Raw genomic sequence first — 22,698 nt, 5'->3', positions numbered from 1 at the left:
CAGAGAGGGAGAAAGTCACCTGCACACTTTCCTCCCCAAGGTTCAGTAGCTATTTACAGTTAATCAATGGTCAGGATATATCAGAATATGTAAAATAAATCAGTTTTAGTGTCCGTGTCTCACAGGAGTCAGTTACAATGACACAGTGTGAGGGAGATTCAGTTACCATTAATTAGAGTTTTTCGAGCACAGCTCGTTCATATTCCTTAGTGCTGTACCATCAAGTCCAGGATAAAGCTCCTAACTTCTTCATCCGCATCCCTAATTATGGAAGTGTTTTTAGAGCAGAGGGTATGGGGACTTAATTTTCTGCATCATTCGACAGTTTGAAAAGTGAGGAACCATCCACGAGCTGCTGTCTGACAGCACGGTAAATTACTGCGGGCTGAGAGACACAGAGACAGGAATCAGAGGGAACCATGTACAAAAATGGAACAAGCTGAATGGAGAAATGTGCTGTGCAGGGAGATATGCAGAGTTCCAGTATTTTATTGAAAATAGTGTCCAGACAATGTGTTCTCAAGACAGCTCCCATTGAGTCCAGTTGGAGAAGTCAGATTCCATTCAATGCCCATGTATTTTCCTGCTCTATTTAATATGTCAAGATGGCTGGACTTGCGGATAGCGAAGAGCATTGTCGGGCAATACAGCAGGATATAGATAGGTGGAAAATTGGGCGGAGAGGTGGCAGATGGAGTTTAATCCGGATAAATGCGAAGTGATGCATTTTGGAAGAAATAATGTAGGGAGGAGTTATACAATAAATGGCAGAGTCATCAGGAGTATAGAAACACAGAGGGACCTAGGTGTGCAAGTCCACAAATCCTTGAAGGTGGCAACACAGGTGGAGAAGGTGGTGAAGAAGGCATATGGTATACTTGCCTTTATAGGACGGGGTATAGAGTATAAAAGCTGGAGTCTGATGATGCAGCTGTATAGAATGCTGGTTAGGCCACATTTGGAGTACTGCATCCAGTTCTGGTCGCCGCACTACCAGAAGGACGTGGAGGCGTTAGAGAGAGTGCAGAGAAGGTTTACCAGGATGTTGCCTGGTATGGAGGGTCTTAGCTATGAGGAGAGATTGGGTAAACTGGGGTTGTTCTCCCTGGAAAGACGGAGAATGAGGGGAGATCTAATAGAGGTGTACAAGATTATGAAGGGGATAGATAGGGTGAACGGTGGGAAGCTTTTTCCCAGATCAGAAGTGACGTTCACGAGGGGTCACGGGCTCAAGCTGAGAGGGGCGAAGTATAACTCAGATATTAGAGGGATGTTTTTTACACAGAGGGTGGTGGGGACCTGGAATGCGCTGCCAAGTAGGGTGGTGGAGGCAGGCATGCTGACATCGTTTAAGACTTACCTGGATAGTCACATGAGCAGCCTGGGAATGGAGGGATACAAACGATTGGTCTAGTTGGACCAAGGAGCGGCACAGGCTTGGAGGGCCGAAGGGCCTGTTTCCTGTGCTGTACTGTTCTTTGTTCTCTTTGTTCTTTGTCAGTAACAGGATGACAAGACAAAATCTTCTCCTTGTATGTCCTCAGTAGAAGGTTCAGCCTGATTCGTCAGAGTGAGCAAAATAAACTGAACTCTTCATTTATATTCAACACCTGTATTCTTTCCATATGACAACTTATTTCAAATTAATTGAAGATCAAACTGTCTCTCATCAATGAGATGACTGTCATTATTTCATTGGCATCACTAGGTTACATCAGTGATATTGTGATTCTAATCAACCTTGGCACAGTGGTTAGCGTTACTGCCTCACAGCGCCAGGGACCTGGGTTTGATACCCAGCTTGGGTCACTGTCTGTGCGCAGTCTGCACGTTCTCCCCGTGTCTGCGTGGGTTTCCTCCGAGTGCGCCGGTTTCCTCCCACAGTCCGATAGATGTGCTGGTTAGGTGCATTGGCTATGCTAAATTCTCCCTCAGTGCACCCGAACAGGTGCCGGACTGTGAGTACTGGGGGATTTTCACAGTAACTTCATTGCAGTGTTAATCTCAGCCGACTTGTGACTAATATAAACTTTACTTTAACTAATACATGCAAATTGTCCACCCTTCAGTTCTCATACTTGGAGGAAGCCACAATGTTATATTGTTCTGTCCGTTGTAACTTGGTTGGAAGGATCAGCCCTTCGAGGCAGAATGTAAAATACTGCAGAAATGTGAAATAAAAACAGAAAATGATGGATAACATCAGCAGGTCTGGCAGTATCTGTGGAGAAACCCAGTAACATTGAATTGGTTTTGGTTGCAGAATGAGAAGGATAATCTGGTCCTTTAGGTTTTATTGATGTTTTATACGGTGTAAGACATTTTCGTGAGGGAATTAAGGAAGCAATATTATAAATCTCTGATATTGAGTGGTGTCCATCTTTGTGCGGGTCAGAGACGCTCCATTTGGCCGGAGAGTGGATCGAGTCGGAACCGATGTGCCCCTAATAAACATGGCGGAGTTGTGGGGGCGGGGCAATGGGCGGCGTAAACAGAGCTGAGGAGGTTGGGACCGCACATGCGCATTGCAGCGGGAGTGGTTTGTTGACGGAAGCGCGCGGGTTCTTCCTCGGATCGGAATCAGATTTGAAAAGGGGGGACGGTTAACGGTCGGCGGCGTTGTCATGGCTGCAGGGGCGGGGCTTGTCAACCGCGCGCGCTGGCACAAGTGGACCCTCGAGCTCAACCTGAGCGGTAGCAGCAGGTGCGGAGGCCGCGCGGGGAGCCGGGGGCTCGAGTAGGAGGCAAGCCGGGTCAGCCCGCCTCTCCCGAGGGGAGGCCACCGCACAATGACCCGGGGATGTGGAACCAACCCAAAACTTCCCAACCCGGGTTTTTCGCGCCTCTTTTACCCCTCACCGAGCATCTCAGCACAAAGCAGCCCCTCAAATCCCCCAGAAACCACTCAGACCCCACTTGGCATCTTTTCCCCAGGTCATGACCCTGAGATGCCCTTTTGGTTTCAGCCCCTCCACCTGATCAGGTGCCAACTGCGGTGGTGGTTGGAGGAACGATTGCTCGTTTCCAGGGCCGGGTGCTGAACTGGATCTCTCTCAATATCCCGCAGTGTTTGTTTTTGAGATACAATTTGGTACATCTGGTGATTTGTCGCTTTGTCCCTCAATGGAGGGCAAGCGGATTGGCACCCTGATTATCAATTGACACTAATCCACTTCTGCATCCCTCCATTCCCCTGGCAGTTTGGTACACGCAATGGCAGTGTGTGTCTGAGGTTTGCCCAAGCTTTAGTTCATGCTGACACTGTTGCCACCACATTGGGGTCCTCAACAGAGAGACTCCCTCTTGAAAGAAGGTCTTGAAAGGGTGACCAATTTGTGTTTTCTGTTTCTCACAGGAGCTGTGATCAACATTGTGGCCACAGAGACTCCATGTGTCCAGTCACATATTCGGACAAACAGCTACCGGACATCTGCGTCCAAGTAACAGACCGGATCCTGGTTGAGAAAGTAAGTTGGATTTGAATGTGTCTTTAGTGTGTGGCTGACAACGTCTGGTTTGTCCATGATGGTGAAGTACCTTGGTGAACCACAGCAGCCTGTGTGTTAAAGGGACTTGTTGTGTTAATCATCATCCTAACTTCCAGGCCCGGGTATAAGATCAGCATATGACCTCCCCAAACCGTCTCTCTTTACTGATACCCTGCTCACTTTCTGTTTTCAGCGCTGCTGGGACATCGCCTTGGGCCCATTGAAACAGCTGCCCATGAATCTGTTCACCATGTACATGGCTGGCAACACCATCTCCATCCTCCCTATCATGATGGTGTGCATGATGGCCTGGAGACCCATACAGGCCTTGATGTCCATGTCTGCAAGTGAGTACTATATTGAATCTGCAGCTCAGAAACAGCTCTGAACCGGCATCACTTGAATGCAGCTTAGAATAGAGTTCTGGGAGTTGGGTAATTAAGGGAGTTAGAGAAGGAAGGGAAAGAGGTGCTGTTTTGCTTTCTAACTTTCTCAGCCGTCAGGAAGTGATCTTACTCTTCTACAGGAGAAGAAGCTAGATTTTTGGTGAGGATCTGCTAAGTGACGAAGGTTTATTCTATTCTTAAGGATTAAAATAATACAGCAACTGGTGGTAAGGTTAATAAAATACTTAAAAACTAAAATACTTGAAAACAAAAATAAAATATGTAATTGGGTAAAATAATTGAACAGTTTATTCGCACACATGCGAACAGGTGATGTGTCACAGCTGCAGCGTGTGGGAGCTCCTGGCTGTCAGTTTGATCCAGGGCAACCATGTCTGCAGTAAGTGAAGTTCAAGCAGCTCTGGTTCAGAGTTTATGAGCTGGAGGCTGAACTACAGACACTGCAATGCATCAGGGAGGGGGAAGGTTACCTGGATTCTTTGTATCAGGGAGCAGTCACACCTCTTGGCCCAGGGTCTGCTGATTTGGTCAGTGGTCAGGAACAGGAGAGTGAGACAGATTAGGGAACTCACAGACAGGAGCCTTTACCATTGTCCAGCCAGTTTGAGGTATTTTCAGCTTGTTTGGATGAGTGGGAGCTGCAGGATGGATGAGCCAATTGACCATGGCACTGTGGTAAGGAAACCATTCTAGTGAGGGGAGCAAAAAGGAATGCAGTGATAATGGGGGACAGTATAGTCAGAGGGATTGACACATTCTCTGCAGCAAAGAATGTGAATCAAGGCAGCTGTGGTGCCTGTCTGGGGCCGGGGCTCAGGACATCTGATCAGGGCTGGAGAAGAACTTTCAGTGGAGAGGGGAAGCTTCCAGTTGTCCTCGTCAATGTAGGTATGAACAACAGAGATAAAGAAGGAGGTTTTCAGTGTCGATATGAGGACCTAAGCACTAAATTAAGAAGCAGAACCTCAATGGTTATAATCTCTGAATTATTACCTGAGCCACATGCTAATAGGTATAGGACAGACCAGAACGGAGGGATGAATGCGTGACTGAAAGGCTGCATTAAAGTTTATTTATTAGTGTCACAAGTAGGCTCACGTTAACACTGCAATGAAGTTACTGTGAGAATCCCCGAGTCGCCACACTCCAGTACGTGTTCGGGTTACACTGAGGGAGAATTTAGCGTGGCCAGTGCACCTAACCAGCACATCTTTCAGACTGGGAGAAAACCGGAGCACCCGGAGAAAACCCACACAGATACGGGGTGAACGTGCAAACTCTGCACAGATAGTGACCCAAGGGGCGGTACGGTGGCACAGTGGTTAGCACTGCTGCCTCACAGCGCCAGGGACCCAGGTTCAATTCCGGCGTCGAGTGACTGTGTGTGTGGAGTTTTCATGTTCTCTGTCTATCTCCGGGTCCTCCGGTTTCCTCCCACAGTTCAAAGATGTGCGGGTTAAATTGATTGGCTATGGTAAGTTCTCCCATAGTGTCAGGGGGATTAACAGAGTAAATACGTTGTGTTACAGGGATAGGGCCTGGGTGGGATTATGGTCGGTGCAGAAGCGATGGGCTGAATGGCCTCCTTCTGAATTGTAGGGATTCTAAGCCAGTATAGAACCGAGTCCCTGGTGTTGTGAGGCAGCAGTACGTGCCACTGTGCTGCCCTAACTGGTGTGGGAGGTGGGTTCTGGTTCATGGGACACTGACAGCAGTACTGGGTAAAGTGGATCTGTACCATTGGGACAGTCTACATCTGAACTGTGCTGGGGCCGGTGTTCTTGTGAACCCCATGATGAGGAAAATAGAGACGGTTTCAAACTAAATAGTGGAAAAGGAATCAAATTTGAGGCAAGGAATGAAATTTATATGAATGACTGGATGAAGGGATGTTTGGCAAATTTGCCGATGACACACAGATATATGGGAAAGTAAGTTGTGAAGAGGACATACAGAGAGTACAGAAAGATAGAAAGGTTAAGTGAGTGGGGAAATATCTGGCAAATGGAGTAGAATGTGGGCAAATGTGAGATTGTCCATTTCGGCAGGAAGAATGAAAAATAAGCATTTTGTCTAAATTTTGAGAGATTGCAGAGCTCAGAGATTCAGAGGGATTGAGTCAGAGAGTCATAGAGGTTTACAGCATGAAAACAGGCCCTTCGGCCCAACTTGTCCATGCCGCCCTTTCTTTTTTAAAACCCCGAACCTAATCCCAATTGCCCGCATTTGGCCCATATCCCTCTAAACCCATCGTACCCATGTAACTATCTAAATGCTTTTTAAAAGACAAAATTGTACCTGCCTCTGCTACTACCTCTGGCAGCTTGTTCCAGACACTCACCACCCTCTGTGTGAAAAAACTGCCCCTCTGGACACTTTTGTATCTCTCCCCTCTCACCTTAAACCTATGCCCTCCAGTTTTAGACTCCCCTACCTTTGGGAAAAGATATTGACTATCTAGTTGATCTGTGCCCCCTCATTATTTTATAGACCTCTAGAAGATCATACCTCAGCCTCCTACGCTCCAGAGAAAAACGTCCCAGTCTATCCAGCCTCTCCTTATAACTCAATCCATCAAGTCCCGGTAGCATCCTGGTAAATCTTTTCTGCACTCTTTCTAGTTTAATAATATCCTTTCTATAATAGGAACTGCACACAGTATTGCAAGTGCGGCCTTACCAATGTCTTGTAAAACTTCAACAAGACATTCCAACTCCTGTATTCAATGTTCTGACCGATGAAACCAAGCATGCCGAATGCCTTCTTCACCACTCTGTCCACCTGTGACTCCACTTTCAAGGAGCTATGAACATGTGCCCCTAGATCTCTTTGTTCTGTAACTCTCCCCAACGCCCTACCATTAACTGAGTAAGTCCTGCCCTGGTTCAATCTACCAAAATGCATCACCTCGCATTTGTCTAAATTAAACTTCATCTGCTATTCGTCAGCCCACTGGCCCAATTGATCAAGATCTGGGTGTCTGAGTGCATAAATCACAAAAGGCTAATATGCAGGTACAGCAAGTAATGAGGAAAACTAATAGAATGTTATCATTCATTGTGATGGGAATTAAATACAGAACTAGGGAGGTTATGCTTCAGTTGTACAGGTCACTAGTGAGACCACATCTGGAGTACTGTGTGCAGTATTGGTCACCTTATTTAATCATAGAAATCATAGAAACCCTACAGTGCAGAAGGAGGCCATTTGGCCTATCGAGTCTGCACCAACCATAATCCCACCCAGGCCCTACCCCCACATATTTACCCGCTAATCCCTCTAACCTACACATCTCAGGACTCTAAGGGGCAATTTTCTTTTTAACCTGGCCAATCAACCTAACCCGCACATCTTTGGACTGTGGGAGGAAACCGGAGCACCCGGAGGAAACCCACGCAGACACGAGGAGAATGTGCAAACTCCACACAGACAGTGACCCAAGCCAGGAATTGAACCCAGGTCCCTGGAGCTGTGATGCAGCAGTGCTAACCACTGTGCTACCGTGCCGCCCCTTGTGTTAAGGAAGTGTTCAAGTATGCTGGATATCAAGTATGTTCAAGTATGCTGGAGACAGTTCAGAGACGGTTTACCAGACTAATACCTAAAATGGATGGGCTGTGTTATGAGGGAAGGCTCTCACATGTTCCTGAACTTCCTGCTTTTCCATTCTCGCTCTCAGTCTTTAGGGTCCTGGGGAATTCGAATCAGCACTGGCTGCAGCGTCTCATCTACTTCATCGGCAACCTGCTGGGGTTGGCCCTGGCCATCTACAAGTGCCAGGCAATGGGGCTGCTGCCCACACATGCCGCTGACTGGCTGGCATTCATCCAGCCACCCCAGGTGAGATCCGCACTCTGTATGTGAGGGGGAGCCAGGAAAATAGGAAGAGGAAACCATTCAGGGCTGTGGAGCCTGAGAGGTTGAGTAGATTGGGCCCAATTCTTTTTATTCATTCGTGGGACATGGGCATCACTGGCCGATCAGCATTTATTGTCCATCCCTCGTTGCCCTTGAAGGGCAGTTGAGAGTCAACCACAGGAAATCTGCCGCCCTTACCTGGTCTGGCCTACATGTGACTCCAGAGCTACAGCAACGTGGTTGACTCTCAACAGCCCTCGGGTAACTAGGGATGGGCAATAAATACTGGCCAGTCAGAGACGCCCATATCCCACAATTGAACAAAAACAAATGAGGGATGGGGGAGGAGTGCAGTGAAAGTGGGGATATCTTTGGGAATTGAGAGATAGAAGGAAGAGTGTGGGGAAAGTGGGGATATCTTTGGGAATTGAGGGATGGGGGAAGACTGGGTAAAGTGGAGATATCTTTGGGAATTGAAGAATGGGGAGGAGTGTGCGGAAAGTGGAGATATCTTTGGGAATTGAGGGATGGGAAGGAGTGCGGGGAAAGTGGGATATCTTTGGGAATTGGAGGATGAGGGAAGACTGCGGGGAAAGTGGGGATATCTTTGGGAACTGAGGCATGGGGAGGAGTGTGGGGAAAGTGGGGATATCTTTGGGAATTGAGGGATGGGGAGGAGTGCAGGGAAAGTGGAGATATCTTTGGGAATTAAGGGATGGGAAGGAGTGCGGGGAAAGTGGAGATGAGGTTGATGATGAATAGTGGAGCAGGCGCGACAGAAGCTATTCCCACTCCGATTCTTACCACCTTCTCCTTTCACACAGAGAGTGGAGTACACGGGCGGGGGCCTGGTCCTGTGATGGTCCCACTCTCCTCCTGTCGCTCACTGAGACACGGCCCGAGGACGATCGACACCGGACATAACCTGCCGTCTGGCTAACCTGGGACCAGGCTTTCTGTAGGTAACATGCCCTCCCATCACTGCCCCCCACGCACACAGAGATAGACATTGGCCCGTGTACCTGTGACCGATGTGGAATGGCCGGAGATATTGACAGCAGGGACTGTGTATTTTTTCACTGGGGATTCAGTTGTTTGTCATGTTGACCCCCTTTGCTGAGCCTCGGATAAGGGACCTGTTGGAGTTGACGATGGGACTGGAAGTTCCTGGATCAGTCATTCCAGGCTTATCCTGGTGCCTCTCATTCTCTCTCTCACCCAGGTCAGAAGGTCACAGATTTGTGTAACCTGTTCCTGAGATTCGAGCTGCTGTAACAGGTTCTCCCAGGGGTCCCTCAAATCGTCTCTGAAATTAAGTTCCCTGGCTGTGTGTTGCATCGTGCCTTGTGGGATCTTGCTGTGCAGTCACCATCTCTTCCTACAGAACGGCAGGCGGGAACATCGAAAGGAGGGAGTGATTTAGCTCCTGTGCTTGTTCTGGGTTGTCCCAGTCCGCTCTGAATCAACACAGCAGCTTCCTGTTTCCGAAACACAGTCACTGCTGTTCACCTGGGAAACCCGGCAGGCACTGCACACAGCAAGATCCCACAACCTGTCGGATAACCACCAAATGTTAGGCTGTTTGAAGGATAAAGATCGACCCTCTGAAACCAGCGGGAGCTCTCCTTCGCTCCATCCAGTAGTGGTCGTGGGATTTTACTATCCACCTGACACAGCAGTGAGTGAGGAGGGGGGGGAGCTTGGTTTCACTTCCTCAGCACTGACAGCTGGAGGGAGGTGATTGACAGTGTAGTGTGTGCAGCTGTCTGTGTGCCCACCTGGGCAGCATGGTGGCACGGTGGTTAGCACTGCTGCCTCACAGCGCCAGGGCCCTGGGTTCGATTCCAGCCTTGGATAAATCATAGAATCCCGACAGTGCAGAAAGAGACCAATCGGCCCACCGAGCCTGCACCAACAACAACCCCACCCAGGCCCTATCCCCATAACCCCACGTATTTACACTGATCATATCCCCGACACTAAGGGGCAATTTAGCACGGCCAATCCACCTCAATCGCACGTCTTTGGAGTGTGGGTGGAAACTGGAGCAACTGGAGGAAACCCTCACAGACACGGGGAGAATGCACAAACTTCACACACACTTCACACAACCTGAGGCTTGATTTGAACCCAGGTCCCTGGTGCTGTGAGGCAGCAGTGCTCCCCATTGTGCCGCCCCTGTGTCTGTGTGGAGTTTGTACGTTCTCCCCATGTCTGCATGGGTTCCTCCAGGGGCTCTGGTTTCCTCCCAAACTCCAAAGTGTGCTGGTTAGGTGGATTGACCATGCTAAATTGCTGCTTTATGTCACAAAATATGTGGATCAGGGTGATTAGTGGGGTAAATATATGGGGTAACGGGAATAGGGCCTGGGTAAGATGCTCTGTCAGAGAGTCAGTGCAGACTCAAAGGGCTGAATGGTCTCTTCTGCACTGTAGGAATTCTATGATTTTGTCTGTGAGCAGGCACGCTTGTGTCTATGAGTGAGTGTGTGTCTGTGTGGGTGTACACGCATTTCAGTTCGTGTGTGTGTGTGTGTACCTGTGTGCGAGCACATACACGTTTGGTGTGTGCGTGCGTGTGTTTGCTTTATTTAATGATTGTGTTTGAGTTGTTCCTCTGTGTGTGTGTTTGTGGGGGGAGGGGGGGTGAGGGGAGGGGGGGTGAGGGGAGGGGGGGTGAGGGGAGGGGGGGTGAGGGGAGGGGGGGTGAGGGGAGGGGGGGTGAGGGGAGGGGGGGTGAGGGGAGGGGGGTGCGGGGAGGTGGTCACTAATCCTCCCCCTCCCCATTCTGAGACCACACCCGAAGCAGGAGTGAACGGAAGAGGCCGGAGGTGAATCGATAACCTCGAGGTGAGTGAGGAAACAGTCAGTGTGAGTTTGATGCTGCTGTGAAGAATGTGTCTTTTCACTGATTCTGTAGCTGTGGAAATAAAGAGTTTCAGCAAAATGGGATAAAAGCAAATTACTGCGGATGCTGGAATCTGAAACCAAAAGAGAAAAAGCTTTGTCAAAGGGTCATCCAGACTCGAAACATCAGCTCTTTTCTCTCCTGACAGATGCTGCTAAACCTGCTGAGATTTTCCACGTTTTCTCTATTGCTTTCAGCAAAACGGGGCCTCTGTAAAATGACAGCAGACAAAGACGAGACTCAGATTTCACTGACTTCACCAGCTTAAAACTCTCTTGTTCCACTTTAAACTCTGCAACACTCTCGCCTTTTCTCTCCCACAATATTCAGGCTTCAGTAACCCGAGCTGGTGGTTAAATAACCATTCCCTATTTGCTGACTCATTTCACCATCACTCCTGTTCTTCCAGCACAATCCTGATCCCCACTTCCACTGCTGAAGAACACTAACAGACATACCTCTCTCCGTGTTCGAGTCTTCAATGTTCACCTTTTCAGTTGGGTAGGGTTTCAATTGAGAATCAGAACACATCCCATTTCCATCTCCTCGTGGTGTCTGGGCCAGATCAGGTAAATTTTCCATTAAAAGGTCTGTTTAATCTTTCTCCCCAAAGTCCAGCATCTACAAGGCACAACTCTTCTGTCTAATTGAATAAGCTCCAATTTTCTGAATTAGTGCAGCTCCAACAACTCAGGAAGCTCAACACCATCCAAGACAAAGCAGCTTGATTGGCAATCCTTCTACAAACATCTACTCCCTCCAACACTGACTCACGTGGCAGCTGTGTGTACCACCTACAAGATTCACTGCAAGCACTCACCAAGGCTTCTTTGACAGCATCTTGCAAACCCGCAACCTCCAGCACCTTGGAGAAGGGCAGCAAATGCATGGGAACATCATCACCTGCACGTTCCCCTCCAAGTCACTCACCATCTATACTCAGAGATTGATTACAATGTGAAATTCACTGCCACAGGAACTAGCTGGACAACTCATCATTTAAAAAGAAAACGTGATGAGTACGTGAGGGAAAGGAGATTAGAAAGATGAGCTGGAAGGCTGAAATGAGGGAGATGGAATGGGAGGTGTCTTGTATGAAATATAAACACCAGCACAGACTAGTTAAACCGAACAATGTCTTTCTGGTCTGGATATTCATAGAATCCCGACAGTGTAGAAGGAATCCATTCGGCCCATTGAGTCTGCACCGACCACAATCCCACCCAGGCCCTCTCCCCATAACCTCATGCATTTACCCTAGCTAGCCCCCCTGACACTCAGGGCAATTTAGCATGGCCAATCCACCTAACCCACACATCTTTGGACTGGAGAAGGAAACCGGAGGAAACCCACGCAGACACGGGGAGAATGTGCAAACTCCACACAGACAGTGACCCGAGCCGGGATTCGAACCCAGGACCCTGGCCATGTGAGTCAGCAATGCTCACCACTGTGTCACCGTGTCGCCCAAGAATTAGAGAATTCTCTGTGATTCAATGTAATCTCTGACCGGTTCCTGATCAGTAAGTTCCAACATTTGCACTGCACCGGTTCAGAGTATAACCTGATGCTGAGTAATCACACTGAGATTCTGTCATGTGTAACGTCACGAATTGTAACATTGTCATTGAAATTGGTGCACAGAAATTTTCATCAACCAGATCCACTCTCGAAAATGTTCTCCCAAACAATGCGCTCTCTCAGATCTTTTCAGCAAGGATCCACTTCCAGGATTTCAATCTCTCCTTTCACTATTTTTCTGCCTTAGATTATCACATGCATTCAAGCTTCCACGTAATCTCTCAGGTACCCAGCCATGCCAACAGAACACTACTGTTTCACAGGTGGTACCAAAGTCCTCAACCTTAGGATTACTTCAGAGTCTGGCTTTTCACCAGCTAACGTCACCATGTGTGTTGCCTTTAACTGGAAACCACTCTTTGCCCCTTTCTTTAACTTCAGGGAACAGTATCTTGTTCAGATTCCCTTTGACTTCAGTTTTCCTCAGACTTTTTTCATGCCCTGGTTTCTAGAACTATCTGTTCTTAAACTTCTGGGACTTTCTTTCTTGTCCTTACTCCATTGTTCTGCCCAGTGTTTCTGGCAGTTTCCTCTTCAGCTAACTCAGAAATTCTTTCGAACCCAAAATGGCCACTGGTTGCCAAGTAACAACCTAATCTTTTTTTACACTTGTGTGTTTTCACATTGTAAATTCTCTAAACAGAATACGGGCACAGTTTGAAATGAAACCAAAACCTCATACATGCAAACACCTTTATTTAACATTAATCTATGAAAGTTTTAACCCTTCTGTACACAGAAACACCGAATTAAACTCACTTAAATCTATACCTTATTTCTAATATCCAATAATACAAATATAGATTACTAAATCTACTGCTTGACAGAGAGAAACTAAAGAAAGATGAGTTTAAGCTTGGGAAAATTGTTAGACACAGTTTGACCCAGTGGAAGGGAGGGAAACAACAGAGGCAGCTGATCAGGTTGTCTCCATTTTAGTGACAAAGGAGCTCCATGAGCTCCTCAGACTTCTTGTTGTCGGTGAGGATGGAGGAGAGAGGGAGAACCCTTCAAAAGGAACTAAAACAGAAAATGCTGGAACGGTAGGCTTTGTCTGTATGGCGCGCAAGAAACAATACTGTTCACTGGATCCCAATACATGCGACAATAATAAATCAAACAAAAAATCAGATCAAAATAAGATACTGCAGATACTGGAAATCGAATCTCAAAACTGAGTGGATCTCTTCCCAAACTCAGAGCAGGTGAATAGCCTCTCCCCAGTGTGAACTCGCTGGTGTACAGGGAGTTGGAATGATTCCCTGAACCACGTCTCACAGTAAAAGCAGCTGAATGGTCTCTCATCAGTGTGAACACGTTGATGAGACATCAGTTCTCTACAGCTTTTATAGCAGTTCTCACAGTCTGGGCATTTAAAAGGTCTCTCCCCAGTGTGAAGCGGGGATGGTTGGAGGGTAGATTATGGACTGAATCCCTTCCAAAAGTGTCCTGGACCAGAACCCATAAATTATGTTAGGAAGCCAGATTAGATCCAAACAAATCTTTCTATTTTGGCATAAATGTGAGGATAGGATGCTTCACTCCAGGAGTAATTCCACTGACAAATTAGGAATCTTTCATGGTAAAACAAACTTTATTTAACAACAGCTTAAATATAATTCCAAAAAATGAAGCAGCTTAACTATTAACTGTTGAACAATATTTAACAGTGAAAGGAAACAACTTTAATTTTTAATTTAGCACAATTTCAGTTCCAAATATGCAACATTCCTCAGAGATGTAGATCCCACTTCAGTTACAGTTAGAAAACATAAATATACTTGCTATAATGAGTATAGACTGTCCTGAAGCTTTCAGAGAGAAGACAAGTCTTAGAGCAGTTTGTAGAAACCCTCCATCTTCAAACAGTCCCCGGTGCTTCCAGCTCTCACAGTAACTGAAACTCTCCTCACAGTCTGCACATTTTCATGGTTTCTCCCTAATTTGAAATCCAATCACAATAGTTCATTGTGAATTCGCTGGTGCGTCAGAAGATTCGATGAGGTAACGTATCCCTTCCCACACTGCAAGCAGGTGAATGGCCTCTCCCCAGTGTGAACCCGCTGATGTATTGCTAGTTTAGACAACTGATTGAATCCCTTCTCACACACACAGCAGATGAATGGCCTCTCCTCTGTGTGGATTCGCTCATGTGTTGCTAGGTTGGATGAGTGATTGAAGCCTTTCCCGCACACAGAGCAGATGAATGGTTTCTCCCCAGTGTGAACTCGCTGGTGTGTCAGCAGAGTTGATGACCGACTGAATCCTTTCCCACACACAGAGCAGGTGAATGGCCTCTCCCCAGTGTGAATTCGCTGGTGTGTGAACAAGGTGGCTGACTGAGCAAATCCCTTTCCACACTGGGAACAGGTGAATGGCCTCTCCCCAGTGTGAACTCGCTGGTATTTCAACAAAGTAGATGAGTCAGCAAATCCCTTCCCACATTCAGAGCAGGTGAACGGTTTCTCCCCAGTGTGAACTCGCTGGTGTATTGCTAGGTTGGATGACTGATTGAATCCCTTCCCACATTGGGAGCAGGTAAACGGCCTCTCCTCAGCATGAGTCCTCTGGTGTATATTTAAGCTGGATAACTGAGTGAATCCCTTCCCACACTGGGAGCAGGTGAATGGCCTCTCCCCAGTGTGACTGCGTCGATGAGTTTCCAGCAGGGATGGGTAATTGAATTCCTTCCCACAATCCTCACACTTCCATGCCATTTCCCTGTTGTGACTGCAATTATGTTCCCAAAGGCCAGATGATTGGTTGAAGTCTTGTCCACAAACAGAACACGTGTACAGTTTCTCTCCACTGTGAACGGTGCTTTTTTCTTCCAATTTCAAAATACAATGATATTCAGGTTACAATAAATTGGCCGACTCATCAGATTCTGATATCATATTTTGTTTCAGTTTCTCAACTGCAAATCTTCTTCTTGTAAACCCCTGTGAAATTGATTTAAAACAGAAAAAAGTGAGTGAGAAAGAACCCACAAAAACACAACGGTGGGTTGTGAAATTGAGCTGAATGAATCTGCTCATTTGTGGAGCTGCCGTGAGGAAAGGGTAACCAAGAAAGCTGCTGGATTGTCATACAAACCCAACTGGTTCACTGATATCCTTCAGGGAATGAAACCTGCCACACAGCCTGGGTCGACATAAGACTCTTTTGGCACTTTGGGAGGAGATAGAGAGAAGTAGGAGTGGCTGAGGTGAAGGCAAGGGATTTTATACATCTACAACTTGACAAGAACTTTGACAGAATCTCACAAACCCTCAACTTCACCAACAAGAAGGACCGAGATAGCAGATGGGTATAAACACCATCACCTCCGAGTTCCCCCAACTCACACACCATCCTGACTTATCTGACTTCCAGTACTAAACAAACAGAAATTTCTTTCGTATAAATACTGGGAAGACTGAACCCACTGTCTTCAGCCCCTCTCCAAACTCCACTCGCTTGCCAACAACTCTATCCCTCTTCCTGGCAACATGTCAAAGAACATGTTGTTTGTCATCTATATCAATGATCTGGATGATAATGTGGTAAATTGGATCAGCAAGTTTGCTGATGATACAAAGATTGGAGGTGTCGTGGACAGTGAGGAAGGTTTTCAAAGCTTGCAGAGGGATTTGGACCAACTAGAAAAATGGGCTGAAAAATGGCAAATGGAATTTAACGCAGACAAGTGTGAGATATTGCATTTTGGAAGGACAAACCAAAGTAGAACGTACAGGGTAAATGGTAGGACTCTGAAGAGTGCAGTTGAATAGAGGGATCTGGGAATACAGGTACAGAATTCCCTAAAAGTGACATCACAGGTGGATAGGGTCGTAAAGAGTGCCTTTGGTACATTGGCCTTTATAAATCGGAGTATCGAGTATAAAAGTTGGAGTGTTATGGTAAGGTTATATAAGGCATTGGTGAGGCCAAATTTGGAGTATTGTGTACAGTTTTGGTCACCGAGTTACAGGAACGATATAAATAAGGTTGAAAGAGTGCAGAGAAGGTTCACAAGGATGTTGCCGGGACTTGAGAAGCTGAGTTACAGAGAGAGATTGAATAGGTTGGGACTTTATTCCCTGGAGCGTAGAAGATTGAGGGGAGATTTGATAGAGGTGTATAAGATTTTGATGGGTATAGATAGAGTGAACGCAAGCAGGCTTTTTCCACTGAGGCTAGGGGAGAAAAAAACCAGAGGGCATGGGTTAAGGATGAAAGGAGAAAAGTTTAAAGGGAATATTAGGGGGGGCTTCTTCATGCAGAGAGTGGTGGGAGTGTGGAATGAGCTGCCGGATAAAGTGGTAAATGCGGGGTCACTTTTAACATTTAAGAAAAACTTGGACGGGTTCATGGATGAGAAGGGTGTGGAGGGATATGGTCCAAGTGCAGGTCAGTGGGACGAGGCAAAAAATGGTTCGGCACAGACAAGAAGAGCCAAAAGGCATGTTTCTGAGCTGTAATTTTCTATGGTTCTAACAAAGAACAATACAGCACAGGAACAGGCCCTTCGGCCCTCCAAGCCCGTGCCGCTCCCTGGTCCAAACTAGACCATTCTTTTGTATCCCTCCATTCCCACTCCGTTCATATGGCTATCTAGATAAGTCTTAAACGTTCCCAGTGTGTCTGCCTCCACCACCTTGCCTGGCAGCGTATTCCAGGCCCCCACCACCCTCTGTGTAAAATATGTCCTTCTGATATCTGTGTTGAACCACCCCCCCTTCACCTTGAACCTATGACCCCTCGTGAACGTCACCACCGACCTGGGGAAAAGCTTCTCACCGTTCACCCTATCTATGCCTTTCATAATTTTATACACCTCTATTAAGTCTCCCCTCATCCTCCGTCTTTCCAGTGAGAACAACCCCAGTTTACCCAATCTTTCCACATAACTAAGCCCCTCCATACCAGGCAACATCCTGGTAAACCTCCTCTGTACTCTCTCCAAAGCCTCCACATCCTTCTGATAGTGTGGCGACCAGAACTAGATGCAGTATTCCAAATGTGGCCGAAGCAACGTTCTATACATCTGCAACATCAGACCCCAACTTTTATACTCTATGCCCCGTCCTATAAAGGCAAGCATGCCATATGCCTTCTTCACCACCTTCTCCACCTGTGACGTCACCTTCAAGGATCTGTGGACTTGCACACCCAGGTCCCTCTGCGTATCTACACCCTTTATGGTTCTGCCATTTATCGTATAGCTTCTCCCTACATTATTTCTACCAAAATGCATCACTTCGCATTTATCAGGATTGAACTCCATCTGCCATTTCTTTGCCCAAATTTCCAGCCTATCTATATCCTTCTGTAGCTTCTGACAATGCTCCTCTAAGGAGCGGCATGGTAGCACAGTGGTTAGCACTGCTGCTTCACAGCTCCAGGGTCCTGGGTTCGATTCGTGGCTCGGGTCACTGTCTGTGTGGAGTTTGCACATTCTCCTCGTGTCTGCGTGGGTTTCCTCCGGGAGCTCCGGTTTCCTCCCACAGTCCAACGGTGTGCGGGTTAGGTTGATTGGCCAGGTTAAAAATTGCCCCTTAGAGTCCTGAGATGCGTAGGTTAGCGGGTAAATATGTGGGGGTAGGGCCTGGGTGGGATTGTGGTCGGTGCAGACTTGATGGGCCGAATGGCCTCCTTCTGCACTGTAGGGTTTCTATGATTCCTCACTATCTGCAAGTCCTGCCAATTTTGTGTCGTCCGCAAACTTACTGATCACCCCAGTTACACCTTCTTCCAGATCGTTTATATAAATCACAAACATGTCTGACCTGAAACAGGCTGTTCACAACCCTGGTGAAATATTTCACCCCAAGATGAGCTTCCAGCCACACATCCACATCATTATCACTATTTCCACCTCAGTAACATCACCCGACTCCACCCCAGTCTCAGCTCATCTGGAATTCTCATCCATTCCATTGTGATGTGAAACTCAGGGGAATGGGAGTACAGAGAGGGAATGGGACTGACTGAATTGCTCCACAGAGGGTTGGCATGGATTTGAATTGCCAAATGGATTCCTTCTATGTTGGAATGTCTCCATCAGTGGAAATAGGTAATGTTGACACAGTGCCTTTTATATGTCAAGACAAGAAATAGGGAATCATAAATAACATAGCACGTACCATATAACTACATTAAACATATCTCTGTCCCAAGCGAATTTACTGTTCATTTAAACAGTCTTCTCCTGGGAAAACTCCCCCTTTAATTGTGAACATTAGGTAAGAGGTTATCTTGTCAGACAAATAAATGTGACAACCTGAGGGAGCCAAAAGATGTCAATATCTTTGAGAGAGAGAAAGAAAAAGATACCTGGGTCTCGTCCTGCTCCTAATTCCGATGTTCGTCTGTAATAGTTCCAGTCTGCAGCCTCCCTGAATTCACTTCCTCTCCCTTCAGTTGCTGCGAGTCCCCAATTTCCCCCAGAATGAGAAAAGAAATGGAAAGGGGGAAACATTGATTTCCTCCCTGATGTTGTCCAGAGGAGGAAGTTTCACTCTGAAGCTCATTGGACAACTTCCGCATTGTGATGTCAATGGAGGCCTGCCTATATCAGCCAATAGGAATCAGTCTGCACCGCAGTGACATCCTCGGGTTCCAGTGCGCAGGCCCGGGCGAGCGGACACGGGAGCCCCGCCCCCACTCATTGTTCCCCTCCCCCTGCACCTCCTCGAGCCAAGGTTTCCGGGCAACCGGCTGGCGGCTCCGGCCAGAGCGAGAAGCCGCTCGGTGATCTCCCCCTCCCCCCTCTCTCTACGGCGGCTGCTGCTCCAAAAAGAGATCGAGAGCGACCGCTGGCGGCAGCCGCACTGCGCCTGCTCCGGACAGCTCGGCTGAGCAGCGCTCTCTGCGCCTGCTCCGGACAGCTCGGCTCAGCAGCGCTCTCTGCGCCTGCTCCGGACAGCTCGGCTCAGCAGCGCTCTCTGCGCCTGCGTGCTGGGCTGCCAGCTGAGGGAGTGGGGGAGGGGACTTTGCAAAATCTCTTCCCATCATTTTCTTCCAAGTCCCGCAGTTTGATTTGAAACAGAACAGCTTCTGTTTGTAGCTTCACCACAGACTCAAACTTCACACACAGACTCAAACTTCACACACAGACTCAAACTTCATCCTCTGGACAACAGCTGTGAGTAAAACACTTTCTTTCTCCCCCTGGGAATTACAGAGAGTTGTGGGACTATGTAACTGGAATTAGAGCCAAATATACTGAGGGGGAAATGTTTGTGATTTTGTGAAACCTGTTTTTATTGTCTGAGCTTTTTAAAGTGTAATTTATCTTGTGCATTCAAATAGTGTTTCTCTCTTTGCATGATTTAGTGATGCTGGTTTTCGATTGATTTGTAAAGTATTTTTTAAAATGTGAAACCTTGTCCTTCAGTATTCCATTGGAACTTTCTGGAAATTTGTTTACTTTTTAGATTAGTCACAACAGAGATATAACTTGTGTTCATATATTTGGTATATTTATGTTTCGGTAATAAGATTCATTGTTTTATTCTTGTAATTATAGCATGTAGTTATGTTATATAGTTCCAGTCAAAGAGACATTACAATTCAGAAAGATTGCTTTTAAAATCTGGAGTAAATATAGTTTTCTCAAATCTCCTTCCCATCACCTATCTAATTAAGAAATGCAGCATTGTATACCACATGTTTTTAGTCCAGTTATATTCAGAATTATCTGTTCTGAATTTCTATCCAGTACTGACGGTGATGACTTTTGTCAACTCCTTTTACAGGATAATGGAGGGAAGGATTTACAGATTGAAATCTCAAAGGAAACATCAAGTGAAGAATTAACAGAATTGTTTGATTATTGGTACCAGAATATTATCGGCATTTGAGTCCAGGAGAAATATTTCTCTCTTTTATCTGCTTGAAAAGATTTTAAACATTGGTGTAACACATACACACACACCAACCGCAACTAATCAGCAAACCTGGAGAGATACAAGGACACTGGCACCATGGAGAAACTGTGGAAATGTGGACATTGTGGGAAGGGATTCAGATTCCCCTCAGAGCTGGAAATTCATCGGCGCAGTCACACTGGGGAGAGACCATTCACCTGCACTAAGTGTGCAAAGGGATTTACTAATTCATCCGACTTAATGACACACCAGCGGGTTCACACAGGGGAGAGGCCGTTCATCTGTTCACAGTGTGGAAAGGGATTCTCTCGCTCCTCCAACCTCCGGATACACCAGCGAATTCACAGTGGGGAGAGGCCATTTACCTGCTCCAAGTGTGTGATGAGTTTCAGTCGGTTATCTCAGTTGCAGACACACCAGCGAGTTCACACTGGGGAGAGGCCATTCACCTGCTCTGAATGTGGAAAGGGATTCTCTCTCTCCTACAGCCTACAGATACACCAGCGAGTTCACACCAGGGAGAGACCGTTCACCTGCTCTGAGTGTGGGAAAGCATTCACTACTTCATCTGACCTGCTGAGACATGAACGAGTTCACACAGGGGAGAGGCCATTCAGCTGTCCAGAGTGTGAGAAGAGATTTAATCGATTATCTCACTTGCAGACACACCAGCGAGTTCACAGTAGGGAGAGGCTGTTCAGCTGAGTGAGAAAGCAATCATTGATTCATCCAACCTTATGACACACCAGTGTCTTCATGTTGGGGAGAGGCCATTCACTGGGTCTGTGCAGGATGGCATTCACTCAGTTATCCAATCTGTTCAGATACCAGCGAGTTCACAAGTGATTACAGGGACTGGATTCTGCTGTTATTGCTGCTGTTATTCACATCCAGAACTGAACCATGTTCACTCTGACAGTTTTATTATTCATTCGTGGGACATGGGTGTCGCTGGTCAGCATTTATTGCCCATCCCTAGTTGCTCTCGAGAGGGCAGTTGAGTGTCAGTCACATTGCTGTGGCTCTGGAATCACATGTCGGCCAGACCAGGTAAGGACGACAAATTTCCTTCCCTAAAGAACGCTGACCATCGACAACGGTTTCATGGTCATCAGTAGATTCTTAATTCCAGATATTTTTTAGTCAAATTCCACCATCTGCCGTGGTGGGATTCGAACCCATGTCCCCAGAACATTAGCTGCGTTTCTGGATTAATAGTCCAGCGATAATACCACTAGGCCATCGCCTCCCCAAAGTGGGACGGTCGGAGGGTTTCTTTCTGCTGGACTGACCAATCTCATGACTTTGCTTCCAGTGGGCTGATGCTCTTTGAGCTGCTCGGCCATTCAATATGATCATGGCTGTTATTAATATGTACAGAAAATTGTAATATTCTAAATAGGATATTTAGATGGTGATACATTTTCATTTCTTCCTGAGGAAGAGGTTTGTGTCTGTCGAATCATTCCTGTTTTACAAATTAACTTTGAGCTTGAGAATTAGTTTTAAAAAAATGAAAAATCTGGGTTGAGAATCTGGTAAAAACACCCTAAGGGACTTTGCAATCACAAGATGTGGCCCATGTTGATTTAAGGAGTCAAAGCTGGAAGGATAAGAACTGTAAAAGGACAGCTGGACTCTTCCTCTTTGAGTCACAGTGAGACATTTCTAATTAAATACACAGAGGGAATTCCCTCAGTTTTGACATGTTCATTCAAGAAGATTGCCAGTAATTTGATTCAGAAAAAAACAACCACGGGATATTTGATTATTGTAGAGACTGAAAATCACATTTTCAAATCAGCTGGAAGTAGCATAATTAACGCAAGATTTGGGACATTTAAACTCTTATTGAGCAGAGTACAGCAGCTAATGCTGTAAAAAGGGGGCTGGGCTCAGCCTCTTTTAGCAGGAGACCTGGAGACATTGCCGGAATTTTACCGGCACGCCCGCCTGCCCAAGGTTCGTAAGATCGTGCCCGAGGGCAACGGAGAATGCCGTTCTGTGAGCCTTGGCGAGCGTGCCGGTAAAATGAGGGCCATTGGGTCTGACACTTATTGTCCTGCCTTTGTTACAGAGGGGAACTCATCAGGCAGACCTCAGGGTCACATGTTTGGTTTTGAAATTACAAGTTAATTAATTTAAACATCTATTGGACATCCCAATTGGTCTCTGTTACCATGGGGATAAGTGATTCAGGGTGGAGCTTGGTTGGAATTTTGGGTGTTTCTCACAGAAAGCAGGCAGTCTGCAGTTAGCTTGGAAACCGTCAGCTGTGGGACCAGGAGCTGTGAACCAGCTATGGGACATGGAGCCGAGAAGGTCATTAGGAATCAGAGGTGTTCCCAATGTTTAAATCCCTCAGGAAGAACACAGTGAAGCCCATGCTTGAACTTAGAAGGCCACAGTTTTGAGGTCTTAATGGAAAGTTGGAGAGTTGTTTTATCAAAAGCTAATGGTCAGACCCCCATAAAATCTTGGAGCTTGGAGAATAGCTGGAAAAGTGAGGAGAATTGAAGTGAATCTTGGAGAGCTTTGACATTCCTTTGGGATGGTTCCTGGAACAGAAGTGAATGAACCTT

At 46.8% G+C, this 22,698-nt stretch overlaps 2 protein-coding genes across 5 annotated transcripts; one reads left to right on the top strand and one right to left on the bottom strand.

Annotated features, from left to right (window-relative positions):
* The first annotated feature begins 2,533 nt into the window (after positions 1 to 2,533).
* On the top strand, positions 2,534 to 21,559 carry LOC144488031 (ER membrane protein complex subunit 4-like). 4 transcript variants are annotated; one of them, XR_013496509.1, is made up of 6 exons: positions 2,534 to 2,704; positions 3,356 to 3,467; positions 3,682 to 3,835; positions 7,575 to 7,735; positions 8,578 to 8,711; positions 19,985 to 21,559. XR_013496509.1 is itself a non-coding variant. In XM_078206050.1 (5 exons), exons 1-5 carry the CDS (start codon positions 2,625 to 2,627, stop codon positions 8,611 to 8,613), a joined length of 543 nt encoding a protein of 180 aa, XP_078062176.1. In that variant the 5' UTR covers positions 2,534 to 2,624; the 3' UTR covers positions 8,614 to 9,843. The 4 variants fall into 4 exon arrangements, 3 of the variants coding, with proteins under 3 accessions (XP_078062176.1, XP_078062174.1, XP_078062175.1); XM_078206050.1 differs by lacking the exon at positions 19,985 to 21,559 and having other exon boundaries at positions 8,578 to 9,843; XM_078206048.1 differs by lacking the exons at positions 2,534 to 2,704; positions 3,356 to 3,467; positions 3,682 to 3,835; positions 7,575 to 7,735 and having other exon boundaries at positions 8,636 to 8,711.
* Positions 13,821 to 18,700, bottom strand: LOC144488030 (uncharacterized). The gene is made up of 2 exons (XM_078206047.1): positions 18,561 to 18,700; positions 13,821 to 15,184 (listed from the first exon to the last, which is right to left on the bottom strand). Exon 2 carries the CDS (start codon positions 14,957 to 14,959, stop codon positions 14,198 to 14,200), a length of 762 nt encoding a protein of 253 aa, XP_078062173.1. The 5' UTR covers positions 14,960 to 15,184; positions 18,561 to 18,700; the 3' UTR covers positions 13,821 to 14,197.
* Positions 21,560 to 22,698: the final 1,139 nt, after the last annotated feature.

Source organism: Mustelus asterias, unplaced genomic scaffold (genome assembly GCF_964213995.1).
Source record: "Mustelus asterias unplaced genomic scaffold, sMusAst1.hap1.1 HAP1_SCAFFOLD_1228, whole genome shotgun sequence".
Taxonomy (NCBI): Eukaryota; Metazoa; Chordata; class Chondrichthyes; order Carcharhiniformes; family Triakidae; genus Mustelus; species Mustelus asterias.
The sequence above is the reverse complement of the archived record's forward strand: the minus strand, read 5'-3'. Positions and strand labels throughout refer to the sequence as shown.